The 16469-nt window shown below is 46.2% G+C and overlaps 1 protein-coding gene across 5 annotated transcripts in view; it reads left to right on the forward strand.

Moving 5' to 3' along the window:
* Window positions 1–1034: 1034 nt before the first annotated feature.
* Window positions 1035–16469, forward strand: part of CAMK1G (calcium/calmodulin dependent protein kinase IG) — a 77088-nt gene continuing 61653 nt past the window's right edge. For 2 of the 5 annotated variants that reach the window (XM_029574089.1, XM_029574084.1), the window contains exons 1-3: window positions 1035–1149; window positions 1753–1963; window positions 8903–9020. In XM_029574089.1, coding sequence (XP_029429949.1) covers window positions 8929–9020 — 92 coding nt within the window. In that variant the 5' untranslated portion in view covers window positions 1035–1149; window positions 1753–1963; window positions 8903–8928. Of the gene's footprint in view, window positions 1150–1203; window positions 1410–1445; window positions 1613–1752; window positions 1964–8902; window positions 9021–16469 lie in introns of those variants that run through there. The other 3 variants (XM_029574087.1, XM_029574086.1, XM_029574085.1) reach the window with 3 other exon arrangements.

Below are 16469 nucleotides of genomic sequence, written 5' to 3' on the forward strand. Positions count from 1 at the left end.
AATGATAAAGGGGATAGAACAGCTCCCCTATGAGGAAAGGCTGAAGAGGTTAGGGCTGTTCAGCTTGGAGAAGAGACGGCTGAGGGGGGATATGATAGAGGTCTTTAAGATCATGAGAAGTCTAGAACAAGTTAATATAAATCGGTTATTTACTCTCTCAGATAATAGGACTAGGGGGCACTCCATGAAGTTAGCAAGTAGCTCATTTAAAATAAATCAGAGAAAATTATTTTTCACTCAGCGCACAATTAAGCTCTGGAATTTGTTGCCAGAGAATGTGGTTAGTGCAGTTAGTGTAGCTGGGTTTAAAAACGTTTTGGAGAAGTTCATTAACTGCTATTAGTTGACTGAGGAAATAGCCACTACTATTACTGGCATCAGTAGCCTGGGATTTATTTAATGTTTGGGTACTTGCCAGGTACTTGTAACCTGGATTGGGCAGTGTTGGAAAGAGGATGCTGGGCTTCATGGACCCTCTGTTTGACCCAATATGGCAACTTCTTATGCTCTTATGTCTGGTCAGAGGGTTCTGCTCTGTCCTGTCTTTGTAGACTAGGACTCTTCATCTTGGTAAAGAGATGACTGAGAGGGGAATATGATAGAAGTTTATAAAATCATGAGTAGGTAAATAAATAAAACTCACAACCAGCAGATTCAAAACAGATCGTAGGAAATAATTTTTCCCTCCAGGCACAATCAAGTTGTGGAACCTGGCAAAGAGAAGTTGTACAGTGGAGTTTACAAGAGGTTAAACATTATTAGCCAGGCAGACTAGGGCAAGCTATTGCTGTCCCTGGGAGTGAGTAACAGGAATTGGATCGACTTTATGGGATCTGTCCGGCACTTGTGGCCCAGACTGGACCTTAGCCTGACCCCAGCATGGTAATTCTCATGTCCTCACCCGTGGGGGGCGGGGCGGAGTTATCACCGTTTGAAAGAAGAAAAGAGATGGCAGTGACTGATCCTGCAACGGGGCTGGGGATGTCAACTTCCCGCCCTTTAACAGCTGTCCCCGTCCTGTCCGCCGACAGTAATGTGCCTCGTGCCTCCCCTTTAATGCAGTTCATTGTTAGCGCCGGGCGCGCCTCTGAGCCTCGCAGACTTCTCGGAGCGGAGCCGGAGGGACGGGGGGGGGGGGAGCAGCCCTTGGTAAGAAAAATAATACAAAGGAATGTTCTCTTGTGCACCTGCCAAGGGCACGAGCTCACTTTAGGAAAGCGCTTTCTGGAGCCCCGGCTCAAATTTGCAAAAAACAAAAGCAAGCTGCCCCCCTTCAGGTGTTTCCGAAGCGGATGGATCGGACTTCCTTGTGCTCCGAGCCTGCAGGGTTACTTAGGAGCTTGGGAACGGCACAAGGCTGCGTCCAGGCGCTTTGCGGGTCTCGCCCGGAGCAAGCACCTATTCAGTCGGTACCGATTCCGGCGTTTTGGGTCCATTGTATCGGGAGAGAGAATCGGCACTTCGGGGGCACGTGCTGCAGCCAGAAATACTGATCTGTCCCTTCCGGGGTGGCTGAGCTTGTTTTGGGTTTTGTCTCGGGCACATACACCTGCTGTCCAGGCTGAATTGCCTAATAAGCTGGGTGGAGGGATAATCCCGGAGGATCCAGTCTGTAAGTGGCAGCCTGGCCCGCACATTCCTGAAGAATTCGTAAACATAGGGGAAGTTGGAATTGTTTTTCTGCTCTCCAGCCCCAGCCAGTTCAGGCTGTCCCTAGAAGGTGTCTAAAGTAACATTTCTCTTTCTTTACAGGGCCTAGAGGATGCATCCTCTCTCTCCATCTTCAGGAAGACTGGCGAGCACCTGCGCATTCGGACCTGCTGGTTCTGGTTCTGTTGAAGATCTTTTCTAGGGGCTGCTGTTAAGTGTCACTCGGACCCCCAGAATAACTCTGTGGCCTCACCCTAGCCTGTGCTGACTCTGGCCTTGCCTCCTTCACCCCACGCTGCCGCTTCTCACCAAGGTCTGTTTTTATGTTGTCTTTGGAAAACTATCCCCGTTCCCCTCTGCACCTGAAATCTCTCCAGCCTTATGAGGGTTCTGGAAAGGACCAGAAGCTTGTTTGCTTTTGGTCTTGCTAACGTTTCCTTGTGGTGTGACATAGAAGTCCTGGAGGAAACTGGGTCCGTGCATTTTGCTGGCCTCAAGAACATCTGTTTGCTTGTGCCTCACCACATGTGGACAGAGCCATATAAACCGCACATGCATGATAGTCCTCCAGAGGGATGCTAAGATGGTAGATGAGATTAGCTGTCCAAATTCACATTGACAGTTTTAAGCAATATGTTAAAGTATTCTGATTAATAATTTGAAACCGTATTGGGAGCGGCCTGCAGTGCCCTGGTGCTCAGTCCGGTTCCTGCTCTGCCGGCCAGCCAGGGTTGGAGAGGCTGTGGAGCCAGGATGGAGGAAGCTGCAGGCCACTTGTGGCTCAGCTCTCCGCAGTGCCTGAGACTGGTGAAGGATGGTGAAGGGTGTGGGAGTGACACTGTGGCCCCCCAGCTGTCCCAAATCCTTGCCATGGCTTTCAGCCGAGCCAAAAGAGTTGCTGTAGTGAAGGAGTCTCCGCCAGTTAATTAATGAATTAATGCAGATCAGACCCATAGATAGGAAAACTGTAGCAGCCAGTTTCCCCGCTCCTCCGTCCCCTCCTCTCTAATGCCTAGGCCTCTCTCCCAGCCCAGCTCAGATAGAAGGAGGAAGGTGGCACGCTTCCTGGCTTTTGGTCCACTGCTGCCACGTGTTTGAATTTCAGTCATTTTTCCACCCCAGGGGCCGCCTCTCTCACTCACTCACCTCCCTCCACTCCTTCCTTCCTTTAAGTATTAGAAGAGACTCTGCATGGACTTTCTAAAATTTATAGACCTTTGATATTCTGCTTTTTCCTAAGATAGTCTCAATATGGATCACATTCGCAATTATAATTAAAAGTACGGCTACAGTTGTCAATCCCATAGGCCTACCCTTAAATATGAAAAGAAATTTGGGAGATGGCCACTTTACATGGGTGGGTCCGGTTATACGTTCTTGTAGTGGGCCCAACAGGCTAAGTTACCCATCGTGGCAGCATGGATGCAGTTCCTCACACTGGTGCTATAATTATAATAATATTTATGGGTGCAATGAGTGGCTATCTCTTCTGCTTATCAGAGATGAATCCTTGTTGATTTACAGACTACGTCATGTGATTTCCTGGTGCTAGCTGCATTCTTGTTGGATTTTATTGCTTCTGTGCTAATCCAGATATTTCAAGGTGATGCATTGGTTACCGTGGCAAGTATTTGAACTAGCAAGGTATCTTGACTCATATCAATATCCCTTATAATTATCAGAGATGAATCCTTATTGATTATTTTTACTGTTGGGCACCATAAAGGGATGCGGACGTGTTTCCTATTCCAGCCAGTCTGTAAGGGCAGCAGCCCACCCCCTAGGGACCAAAAACAGTGATTCCTCTGCATAACCAGTGGCTACTGTGGGGAATATTTACTGCACAACCTGACTGCGAGATCTCCTACTGCCGAAGAATTACTTTTGTGAGGTGGGGAGAGAAACAAAATTTCAGGTTTCTTGTAGCTAAGGCTTGTTGATAACGAGGAATCAACTTGAATTAATAGTTTCTGACCTCATAATATTAACACCCCTGCATAGTGCTTTGTTTCTGCATGCCAGGAGAGTATTGTGTGCCACTTTCTATTACAATGTTACTTAACCTCATTCCCAAGGTCAGTGAGGACACCAGTGCTGGGCAGGGGAGGGCCTGTGGACCCATGAAACTGCATCACGGTTAAATGCATTGGAAGCCTCATCGTTCTCTTGCTAATAGTAAATGTTTGGCTGTGTCTTCTATCCTGTAGTAGTGAATGTGCACCGTGGCTTGAGGCACACTCGGCCTGCCCTCTCCCCCAGCTGGGTGGCATCCTGTGCTGGAGGGGGTGGGGGGAGCTGTTGTGCTCTGCGCCCTAGCTGTCCATCGCTGAGCACGCTGGGCACGTGGGAACCTTTTATCAGATGGGAATGGAGTGTTTGTGTCGCCGGGCCACGTGACTTCCTGGTGCTAGCCGAATTCATGTTGGGTTTTATTGCTTCTGTGCTAATCCAGGCATTTCAGGGCGATGCATTAGTTGCCATGGCAGCTATTTGAACTCGTTGGGGTATCATCTGTTGCTTGCCTTTATTTATAGGTGCAGTGTCTTGTGTTTCTTCTCTTTCCAAATGGTTTCAATCAATGTGCGGCTTCCTTAACCCCTCAAGCATTTGCTCTCCTCTCTCCTGTGTTGCGCAGAATGAGGCTTCTGATGCCAAGAGTGAGATTAGCCTTCCTAGTATGGAGGTGTAATAGTGAGAACAGGGCCTGCCCTAGGGACCGTGCCATGCAGGAGTTACCATTAAGCTGAATACGGTGAGAAACTGCTAGTACCATGGTGCGGTTAATTTTGGTGGCATTTGTACAGGACAGGGCTATAAATATTCCTCTCTTCCAATACTCCCTGCTACTCCAGAGCAGACGAGATCATTTAACCCGTGTTACGGTCCCCTAAGGTCACCATCTTCTAATTTACTGAGCAGCTGGCTTCATTGTTTGAAGGGAACACACGATGAGAGAAGGGGAGTCAAAACGCCATTTATCTTGACTTTTTAGTGGAGTGCGTCTCAACTTGGAGCCGCATGGCTGCCCAGAGAAGTCTCTTTCACAGTATAATTCAACTATGCAAATGGACCTAGCTCATGGACCAAACGCAATCAAATCTGTCTCATGCATATGCAGTACGGAGATCCTGAAAACCAGACCTAGTTGTGGATGGGGAACGACAACTTCTTTGTGGTGTTTTAGGCATTGAGGAATGTCCCAGCCCGAGCTCCGTGATTCATCACTTTGTGTGTTTCTTTGTATATCCTAATCCCACTCGCACACACATTGGATTTTCAGCTGTATCAGACAGACAGACGACAGCAGCAAAGTGCAGATATTTTACAGCGGCTTAGCACTGCTAACTTTTCCCTCGGTAAAAACAGCAAGGCTGACACAAGTAAGTGATAGGGACCTATAATATGGAATACTGTGCCTTTAGAAATCAGATTGCAAAGAGACATCAAAACATTCAGAAAAAGTTTAAAAACCTGGCTATTTAAGCAAGCATACCACAGAGAGAATAAGAACATAAGAAATAGCCATGCTGGGTCAGACCAAGGGTCCATCAAGCCCAGCATCCTGTTTCCAACAGAGGCCAAAACCAGGCCACAAGAACCTGGCAAGTACCCAAACACTAAGAATGGAGAGTAGAATCCAGGGAAGTGTAGGACGCGGTCAGTAGAACTCACACACACCATCTTACTCAAATTGTGTGTATTTTATTTTTCTTTCAACAACAAAGGACTAGATTTAAATATTATTTTATCTTATAGCGGATACAGATAAAATTGGACATGACCTACCACACCCAACACCAACAATTAATATTTAATATGATACTATGTTACAGTATTTTCATGGCACCTGTTTGGTTGATATAATTTAATACATTTAAGCAACATGAAGTTATGTGCCTTATTGTGAACCGTTGTGACGACATCTAGCTTAACGATGGTATAGAAAAGATTTTAAATAAATAAAATTAAATAAAGAGAAAATAGTTCGTTTTTTTCTTTTAAAAATTAACTACAAGTAGGCCTGCTGGAAATATGAGTTATTTTGTACCTATACAGGCTCTTTGAACGTCGCCTTCTAAAGAGATGAAAAATGTTAAATCGAGGTCTCTGATCAAACCAGGCTGGGCACAAAGCTGTAAGATTCACTTAGGGGGTGCCTAATACCCTTGCACTAACCCTGATTAGTAAAAGAATAAAAATTAAATGTAAAAAAAAAAAAAAAACCCAGAATGAGGAGGGGCCAGGCCAGTAATTGATCGCACAGGGCTGAAGAAAAGTTAACACTGGCAGTGCCATGTGGCAATGCGTTGGCGGGGTTCCCGTCCCTCCCATTGAAGAGCCCTCACGCGGTGGTGCCATGTAGTGATGCGCTGGTGGTTGATAGGAAGTTGCGGAATACAAAACTTTAATAAATAAATCGGCCCCCGGGCACCAGAGACCCTCGCTGTGCCTCTGCACTTTTGTTTAAACACGACGCGGGAAAGATGATATCGCTCATCTTGCGTCTCTCTTTCAAAACAAAAGAAAAAACAAATGTAATTGTTTCACTTTCTTTTTTTTTTTTTTTTTAGTACGTGTTAAAACCATTTGGTACGTACACTAAAACACAAGGATGAAATGAAGTAATTTAAAAAAAAAAAAAAAAGGAACGGAGCAATCCCCACCAATGAAATGGGAAAACAAAATTCCTGTATTCCCCCCTCTCCCTAGAAAAAAGCAATGGGGTTAGCTGAAGCTGGAGTGTAGCAGCGATTTAATTTTATCTAAAACCCAGAAAGGACGGAGATGAGCTCCTGAAGAGAACATGGTGAGGAAGGCTCCCTCGTTCCCACATGGTGGTCTTGTCTCTCCCCCAAAATTACTAAAATAAGGAACCGGCCTTGTGATCCAGTAAGAGGTCTGCTAGGCTTGTCTCTGCTCTCACTCTCTCCTCTGGTTAACAGCTGCAGCAAAACTGAAATAAAGGTTTACCTCTGTATTGAGGACAAATAATTGTCAAAAAGCTTGGGGGTGGAATGTGGGGAGAAGGCATCTTATCTGTGGGAAAAGAATGAGCTTCTAATGGGAAAGAAAATTAAAATTAATTGCATGCGATTTGTGTGTACAGAAAAAGTGAATAGCAAAAACACTCAAAAATAGCTGTGCACTTTCTCTCTATAGTGAAAAGCAAGCACAAAATTGCAAAAGTAGCCACAAAACTCCCAAAATATGCAACAGTATTTAAACTGAAATAAGTAGTACAGGTCGAGAAGAGTTCAGTTATTCTTATAAGCATGGACGCTGCTGACCTTTATGCAAAACATCAGCACATCTGTGACTCCTGGTGATGCATTGGTGCACGAGCAGGAGGCTGGCCCAAGGAAGGAGGCGGCGAAGATGCATTGGTGCACGAGCAGGAGGCTGGCCCAAGGAAGGAGGCGGCGAAGATGCATTGGTGCACGAGCAGGAGGCTGGCCCAAGGAAGGAGGTGGCGGTGATGCGTTGGTGCAAGAGGAGGCAGCGGTAATGCGTTGGTACAAGAGCAGGCAGCTGGCCCAAGGAAGGAGGTGGTGGTGATGCGTTGGTGCAAGAGCAGGAGACTGGCCCAAGGAAGGAGGCAGCGGTGATGCGTTGGTGCAAGAGCAGGCAGCTGGCCCAAGGAAGGAGGCGCGCGGTGATGCGTTGGTGCAAGAGGAGGCAGCGGTAATGCGTTGCTACAAAAGCAGGCAGCTGGCCCAAGGAAGGAGGTGGTGGTGTGCGTTGGTGCAAGAGCAGGAGGCTGGCCCAAGGAAGGAGGCGGCGGTGATGCGTTGGTGCAAGAGCAGGCGGTGGTGATGCGTTGGTGCAAGAGTAGGCGGCTGGCTCAAGGAAGAAGGTGGCGGTGATGCGCTGGTGCAAGAGCAGGCGGTGGTGATGCGTTGGTGCAAGAGTAGGCGGCTGGCTCAAGGAAGAAGGTGGCGGTGATGCGCTGGTGCAAGAGCAGGCGGTGGTGATGCGTTGGTGCAAGAGCAGGCAGCTGGCCCAAGGAAGGAGGTGGTGGTGTGCGTTGCTGCAAGAGCAGGAGGCTGGCCCAAGAAAGGAGATGGCGGTGATGCGTTGGTGCAAGAGCAGGCGGTGGTGATGCGTTGGTGCAAGAGTAGGCGGCTGGCTCAAGGAAGGAGGCGGCGGTGAGCTTTTGGTGGTAGAAAGAAGGGAGGGGATTACGCTGCCATCTTAGCTTTCCCCCGGCTTCTTATCTTGGTTTGAGTGCAAAACCAATCGCAGACATGTCTACTCTAGTTAACCACTGAAGATGTAAAAAATAGCCCAGACCGTGTTTCCTATTACAGAGACATTAGGACTGTGTCGGGTCAATGGCGCTGCTCTTCATAGCCTGCAAAATTGGATTTTCTAACCCTGGCTTGTAGAAATCAGGGTAATAGATAATACTGAATTGGCAAATACTCTTAAAACCCTTTATGAAGCTGTCGCTTTAATTTAGTTTTCATTACGAAGAACGGATAGATGTGTAAAACTCTCCCTTCTGGATACTGTGAAATATTTTTGAAGTCAGAATGGTGAGCAGTAATATTTCTTAATGTAGATATTAGTGGTTTAAGAACCCCCTTTTGAACCTTCATTTGGCAGGGCCTGGCAGGAACTCTGGGGTTGTGCCCTTTGCTAATTTTCATTCTTGTCGCTGCCACAGGCAATTAATTGTTCCAGGGGAGCAGGCCACTGAGCTGCCTTCATTCATGGACTATGGGGGCCACTTAGGTAAAATGTACACTCTGCCCTACGTCCTGCAGTGCTGATCTAATGCTAAGAATGAAAGAGCAATAAGCGTGATGTGCTTTCCCCACCCCCATGCCTGTGTCTGCTACTGGGATGGGGGATGCACGAGGCTGTCTTCACCCCTTTCCCATTCATCCCTTGGCAAGTGGCCCCCACGCAGTCCTGGCTTCCTGTTGACTTTCATGGTGAGTCCTTATTGTGGTCGCTCAACCAGGGAGGTTAACAAGATATACAAATTCCTGAATTGTAGAAAGCACAGAAGATCTCCTCCTCCACTTCTTTCTATGGATTTTGAAGTCATTTTATTTTGCATTGATTCTAATGATTTTGTCAGAGCTCATAAGCCACTCCTGAATGAAAAAAAAAACCAGAATTGGCAGCCGTAGGCCATCTCTAATCCATGGTGTTTCTTGAAACTTTTGACAGAGTGGCAAGCCTGTGAAATAAACAGTTTGGTTTTTTTTTGTTTTTTGTCTCTGTCTCTCTCACTCACCTGCAGAATTCACGACCTCAGCTCTGGAGAAAATGGGCTGTCAAGAAGATGAAGGGAGCAACACCTGGAAAAAACAGACGAGCAACATTCGAGACACATTTGTATTTATGGAGGTGCTTGGCTCGTAAGTAGAAAAAACAAAACAAAAAAACAAACTGAAAATCTTGCTGTTGAGTTGCATGGCCAGAGCCAGACCTTGGGGCTTGCAGATGACCACAGGAACATCGCGGCCCTTGCAAAGCCGTTCTTCTGAGGTTTGTGGTCCTAAAGTCATATTGAGCTAATAGCAAGGCAAAGCAGCCAAATTCTTTGGTGGAGGAGTTAATAAAACCAAACGAAGCGGAGCATCCTTAGAAAAAGGCTCCGCATTCATCTGGTCCAGGGTGTGCTGAACGTCTGCTCACTGGTGCTTTTGATGAGTCCAAAATCTTTCTAATCTTCTGCCAGGAGGAAGAAGGGTTGCAGGAAAGGAAAACGCTGGTCTGTGCTGATGCAGAAGCAGCTCTGTTATTCCCACTCATATTCAGTGAATCCCCTTTCCTGACTGGTGCGCTCCAACACTATAAAATGCTACTCTGTGTACAAATGTTTGACTTTCCAATGTTCTCCGCTAGCACTTCAGAGCTAACAAGTGTGAGTTGGCAGCAGCTGAAACAGTGCCCCCTGCACGTAGCTCTCTGTCAGGGTGGCATTCACTGGGACATCTGTGGGTACTGGAGACGGAGGGCATTCTGTTCTCACCATCCATCTTATCGTACATTGAGCTATGGCAGCAGAATACAGAAGAGTTTATAAAAGCAGCAGGCATTACATGACTTGGCACCCCCGGTCGTCATGGGTCCATCAAGCCCAGCGTCCTCTCTCCGACAGGTTCCAAAACTGAACAGTAGTAAACCTGGCGGCTGGCAGTGGTTAATTTATAAAAATTCTTGTCTTTCCTGAGAGCAAACAAAGGTCTTAGTGTCACAATAAAACCAGCTCCAGGGAAATGGGGGCAGGTCCCCCCACATATGTAAGTGCAGTTCCTCAGCAGGAAGGAGGCTGCACAGAATGAAACCTGTGCAACAACTTGGGATGTTTATACGTTCGGCAGAGGGTCCAAAACATAAGACTGATTGATTTATTTGTAAGGTTTCCTATACCGGTGTTTGGAAAAAACCGTCACATCGGTTCACAGCATTTACATTAAACATAAAAGCAAAGGGGCAGATTTTCAAAGGGTTACGCGCATGGGGCCTATTTTCAAAAGGCCTGGGGGCGCGTGTAAAGCCCTGGGACTTGCGTAAGCCCTGGGGCTTGACAAAATGGGCAGGGCATGGCCAGAGGTCCCTGCAAGGCTGCTGGGCCGGGAGATTGCGCGCTGGCCAGCGTGCACAAGTTTGGCGTAACTTGTGAAATAAAGGTACAGGGCTTTTTTTTTTTTTTTTTTTTTTTTTTAGGGCTGGGGGCAGGGGGGAATGGGGAAAGCCAGCTGGTCTCCCCGAGGGCTTGGCGCACACAAGGTGCACTAGTGTGCACCCCCTTGCGTGTGCCGACCCCTGTTATAAAATCGGGCATACATATCTGCGCACCGGGTTGCGAGCACAAATGTACGCCACGCGTGTATGTTTTTAAATCTGCCCCAGAGTGTATAAGCATAATAATAAAAGTTCAATACAGATAAAAATAAACATGAAACTCAATATAATAACTAACTTCTATCCTTATTACAATATTAAGATGATAAGCAAATTAGAATACGTAAAAAAAAACCCAAAATGAAAAAAAAAAAAATCAGCCTGCCTCCTACAAAGGGAGCTGTGATGAGCCCCTTCCCACGAGGCCATCCAGTATCTCATGAGAAACCTTTGTCAACTGCTTTCTAAAAATCCAAATACACTTCATCTACCAACATACCCTTGTTAATCCCTTCAAATCAAACAGATTTCTAAAACAAATTCCCTTTGCTGAATCCATGCTGGCTCTGCCCCATCAGGCAGTGTCTATCCAGGCTATTCTGTTTTTATTATGCTGCTGTTTTATTGTTTTTAATTTGTTTCTGGATTATGAATGTTTTTGCTTTGATCCACCTTGGACTATGGATGAGTGAATATGTTTTTTTTTATTGTGGTTTTGGTTTTTTTTTTAAATAAATAATTTTGTTCTTTGGAATATCTTCTACCATTTTGTTCAGCACCAGTGTGGGGCTCACTGGTCTGTAGTTTCCCAGATTGCCCCTGAAACCCTTTTTAGAAATGCACATTTCTTATGTAAAAGGTGTCTGCCTGCACTGGATCTAGGGTGTAGTGCAGCAGTAAGACTCGACAGGCATGAATGGTCCTGGCTTTGAGTGAGTGAGAGTGTGTGTGTGTGGTGGTTAGAGCAGTCGTCTAGGTATGGATTTTTTTTTTTTTTAAACAATTAAGCGCATTCTATTGACAGGAAAACAAAGCCAAAACTGATCACCTGTAGCCAATGTGCAGTATCTATTGATAGATATCGATCTATAGATATATTTATCTTTATAAAAGAGAGAGAATGTTACAAAAAGACATGTTCCCTGGTAGAATGAGTTTTATGCTTGAGATGTTTCTGACTGGAAGGGGAAAATGAGTCACTCCAGTTCTAATGAAGGGCTGCAGGACTGCTGTAAAGGGGCTGGGAGGTGGAAGCTTTCACAGCTGGAGGTTCTCAGTGGAGGATTAGTCATTGTGGACCATTAAGGTACTTCAGGAGGTAAAACTGCTGGGAGTCCTTTTTTAGGAAAAGGAGCGTATACAAGTGCAAGTGCTTGTCCGTCAGAGGAGTGGCTCGTTCCTCCAAGCCAGCACTTCCAGTTCTTAGTGGCTCTGCAGCGCCGCTGTCGGTCACTCCCGCGATGATGGCCAGAGTCTCTGACTTGCCTGTGCAGCTCTCCCTCGCTCTGCCTTTCCAGAAGGAGCTTCTAAATGAGCGACAGGCGGCAGTTTGTATGAATCGCCAGAAACAGCAGCTCTGGGAAAGTTTTATACATGGGGAGTCCAATGCACCCGTTGGTTACCCACAGCAGATTCGTGGTTACAGTCACCTCCACCGTTCCTTTTAATACGCCTACGGGAGGGGGTGGGGAAGGAGGAAGAATGGAATCATTTTGTTTCCTGCGGCCCAGAATAGTCCCTGGGCACCTGGGCCCGTAACAAGCACGGCCGTGATTGCTGGGCTCACTAATGAGGAAAAACGTATTTCTTTTCTGTGCCGAGTTACACGAATTGTGCACAGCACACCACCGTGGGAGGGGATGTTTGGCAGCTTTTATGGCTTTTGTTTCTCCGTCTACAAAGAGCACGATTGGCAGAGAGCTCCACGGGAGAAAGCTTTGTGTAGGCTGCTAAGGAAAGCGTGGGAATCCATGGCTGCTGTACGAGGCCGCCAGCAAGTCATCTCTACCAGGCAGGGCGGGGTGCAAGGGAGCCATTCAAACCCCCACCTACATCCCTCCCACGCCCTCGGAAACAGAGAAAAAAAATAAAGCCCCCCATTTTATTTTGTATAAGAAAAGAATAGGCATTGGAAATAAGGTCCAAGTCCACTGCCTTGTGTGAGGAGATTGCGCTTAACCAGAGTCCTGGCAGTCGCTCTTTGGCTGCACATTGACTACAGACGATCGGTTCTGGCTTTGTTTTCCTGTCAATAGAATGCGCTTAATTGTTTTAGAAAAAAAATCCATATTTATATAGAACAGAAAATAACACACCTACGTGTTTTTCAAGGCTGAAAAGTTGAAAACAGATTAAGATACTGTAACAGCTCCTGGATAAGTTGCTCGCCTTGATGTGTAATACGGTCACGGTGCCAGCAGAAGGCCCGTGCTTAAAGCAAAAGCAGCCTTCCAAGAGAGAGAGCCCACTCTCGTGATCCCGTGGGCAGCTTCTTGTTTACGCTCCACTAAGAGTCTGCCCGCCCCTGAGAGAGGAAAGGCAGAAAACCTTAGCTTTCTGTATCCTGCTTCTCAGTTGCCCTCTGCAAGGAGGAGTAGTACAAGGATTCCTACCATTGGCTCGCTTTTTAGTTTAAGAGTAGAGATCAACTGTTAAAATGTAGTGCCCCAAAGCTTGGTCCTGCGTATCTCCTTCCTCCCAGAAAGCGCATTGGACATGCTGGTCTCTGCCGGGCGTTAGCTAGGTGTAACACGGTAAATTACGGCAGATAAAGAGCAGACTGGGCGGTCAGGGATGTGACTGCCGCTCCATGCAGATTACCCCCATGCCTTCTGCTTAGGGTTGTCTCTCTCATCCAAGCACTCATCGGGTCTTTCCCAAGCTAAGAGCAACTGGCTTAAATGTCATATAAGAAAGGTTGCATCTCTGTCCTGAGGTAAAGCCTACTTTGTGCCAGCAGGTTGCTATGTACAGTTTACCTATTCCAAATATAAAATTAAAGAGTAACCGCTTATCACCTTATTATAAGAACACAGGAAGTGCCATGCTAGGTCAGATCAAGGTCCATCGAGCCCAGCATCCTGTCCCTGAAGTTGGCCAGTCCGGGACACAAGAACCTGGCAGATCCCCAGTAGCTGATCCGTTTCTTGTACCTGACTCCCAGGAATAGGCGCCGGCTTTCCCAGGTCTGCCTGGCTAAGAACTGGTCCTGGACTTTTTTTCCTTTGGGACATTGCCCGGTCCTCTTTTGAACCTCACTGTGAGGTCAGTGCAATAAGACGCACGATAAAACAAGTGCTTGTATTGAGCACGATAAAACGGCGCTTGTATTGAGCACGATAAAACGGCGCTTGTATTGAGCACGATAAAACAAGTGCTTGTATTGAGCACGATAAAACGGCGCTTGTATTGAGCACGATAAAACGGCGCTTGTATTGAGCACGATAAAACAAGTGCTTGTATTGAGCACGATAAAACAAGTGCTTGTATTGAGCACGATAAAACGGCGCTTGTATTGAGCACGATAAAACAAGTGCTTGTATTGAGCACGATAAAACGGCGCTTGTATTGAGCACGATAAAACGGCGCTTGTATTGAGCGCCGTTTTCCTAACGCGTGCACAGCCACATCCCCTGGGCGCCTGATGCCGTATTAAAAATGAGGGGCTAGGGACAAATTGTGCGTCCCTAGGGCTGAAATGTATCGAGCACCCAGAATTGCAACGAGTAGACTAGGGAGACCGTAGGGTCTTTTCCTGTGGTCACATTTCTATGTTTCTACCAATCCATAGGCACTTAGAAAAGGCACCGAGCTGATTTGGAGTTGAGCTCTAAAGTAAAAGAAAAAAATATCTTTTTTTAGCATAAAAATAGTCTCCTTTGGGCTTCCAGTTCCAACACCACCAGGTTTATTCCCCCTAATTATATTTCTTTCTAACTTGTCTATGAATATTTTGGGGATTTTGATCCCACCTTTCCAAATGATGCTCAAGGTAGTCAAATTTTAGCTACATTAAGTCCCTGTCCCCAAGAGTTTACATTCTAAGAGACTTTTCAAATGGACTTTGGAAATGATTACAATATGAGCTACTTTCCCCACACTTAACTCCTTTGAAATGACCTTATAAGTGGGTACCTAAGGCAATGAGAGAGAACGTGACTTGCCCAAGATCCCAATGACGTGGGATCTTTCCCCGGCTCTTAGCCCTCTGCCGTAACCACTAAAGCAGGTCTCCTTTCCTAGCGTAATCCATCACAGTGATAGCCCTCGGCCAGGGGCCACACGCTAGGCGGGCCCTAAGCCCCAGGTGACCCTGATGACTGGGCTCTCTCTCTTTCCGCCCCAGAAATTGTGAATGCAGCATCCCCAGCCGACCCAAGAAGCAGAAAACGTGACCTGGGAATCAAACCCACATTTTCTGCATGGCCATCCACGGCACTTCCACGGAGCCACCAGGCCAGCCATTAAGTGTTTTCCAAGTGCAGTCTTTACAGTCTATGAAAGCTGCTCCAGGGATTTGCTCTTGTCACCGCCTTAGAAGGCGGTGACATGTTTGGTTTCAGCTCTTCACGCTTAATTTCATAGTAGTTTGGCTGAATGGACTTAATATCTCATGATGTCTAAAATCTGTAGCCTTTTGCCCCAGGAGAAAATATTGCCTTTTTGATACTGTAGTGGTAACCTGTGTTAATGCTGACAACATCGTCTTATCATGTAACTGCAACCCACATTTGCACTGATCTCTGTTTACTGCCACTTATTGCATCTTGGCACAGCCAATCAGGTGCGTGCCCCTTGCAAACCTCAGCCGTTAAGCCATGGGTCAGGAGGCAGTCAGTGACACCGGCAGAGCCCAAGCGATGAGCCGCCTAAGCAATAATCGCTAATGAGCTTGGAGTGTTGGTTGCACTATAAATAATTTCCCTTCATTGTCCAGGGCTCTTCTGAGTTCTTGACCATCTTCCCTGGAATTTTAATTACCATTAGAAAGGTTTTATTAATGCTTGCAAACACTTTTCACAAGCATTAATTACATGGCCCATCCAATGAAGTATATTCCATCTGTAAGCTTGCCACAGTCTTTATTGAAATTAAGTGGTGCCATTTAGTGTTCGGGGTGAGATAAAGGCTAGAGTATTGATGAAAGGCAGGACATATATTGCACGTCACAGCATTGTGGAAGAATGCATTATGGTTTGTGAATTAGGGAGATTTCATTGTTTTGCTCAATAAATCTCAGTCTTCACCTGAATTCTGATCAACCCTGTTTTGTTGGGGATAGCGATGTAAGACGTGTTGTCCATAACAGTATCCATAATCTTGGTTCACTTGAGGCCAGAGGGAATAATTTGACTATCGTGGTTGCACTCATGACCGCAACAATGGATGGTGCGTTTGTAGCTACTTTTAAGAAACTGTGAATGGAGAACATCCCAAATACAAGAGTTATTAGTGGATATTAAACTTAGTAACATTGTAGATGACAGCAGATAAAAGTCCTGTTGACCCATCCATCTCACACCACTGAAGATTTATCTCAGCTGCCAGTTGTAGAAGCTCCTTCACCTGTCAGATATCACTCCTTATCTTGTGGTTTGCTAGCAGACAAATTCCCATCTTTAATCTGATGCCCAGTCCTCCTCCTCCTTACCACCCTATGATATCATTACCTAGGTTAGGTTGTGATAAGAGCTGGAAGATTGTCATGTGATTGTGAAGTGATAGGGTAAAGGACCTAGCGCCCACGGTTCACCGTTTGGAAATAAATCTAAGGCTGTGGTAGTAGGGAACATTGGCACTTAAAAGTAGAAATAATATTTTCAGTAGAAAACTGGATGATGGAAAGTAAACAATCTATCAGCCGTCAGAGTGAACAAACATTTAATTGTTGGTAAAAGTCCGCTGAAGCTTGACACTGATGCAGTTGTTTAAAAACCAAGGCATATTTTCATTTTTGCTTAAGTGACAATGCCCTTGGCAACAGGCATAAGCCGACAAGTGTTTTTGTTGAAGTGGTAGATAACGGTCATTGGCACAATCGATTAATTCAGTGATGCTCAAACTGGTCCTCTGGGTCCCGTTTCCCCACCCAAGTGTGCAAATTTGTCTCATGTATAGTCAGTAAGGAAAAGCTGACTGGCTAGGAGGGGCCTGGGACCGGTTTGAGCACCACTGCA

Source organism: Rhinatrema bivittatum, chromosome 12 (genome assembly GCF_901001135.1).
Source record: "Rhinatrema bivittatum chromosome 12, aRhiBiv1.1, whole genome shotgun sequence".
Classification (NCBI taxonomy): Eukaryota; Metazoa; Chordata; class Amphibia; order Gymnophiona; family Rhinatrematidae; genus Rhinatrema; species Rhinatrema bivittatum.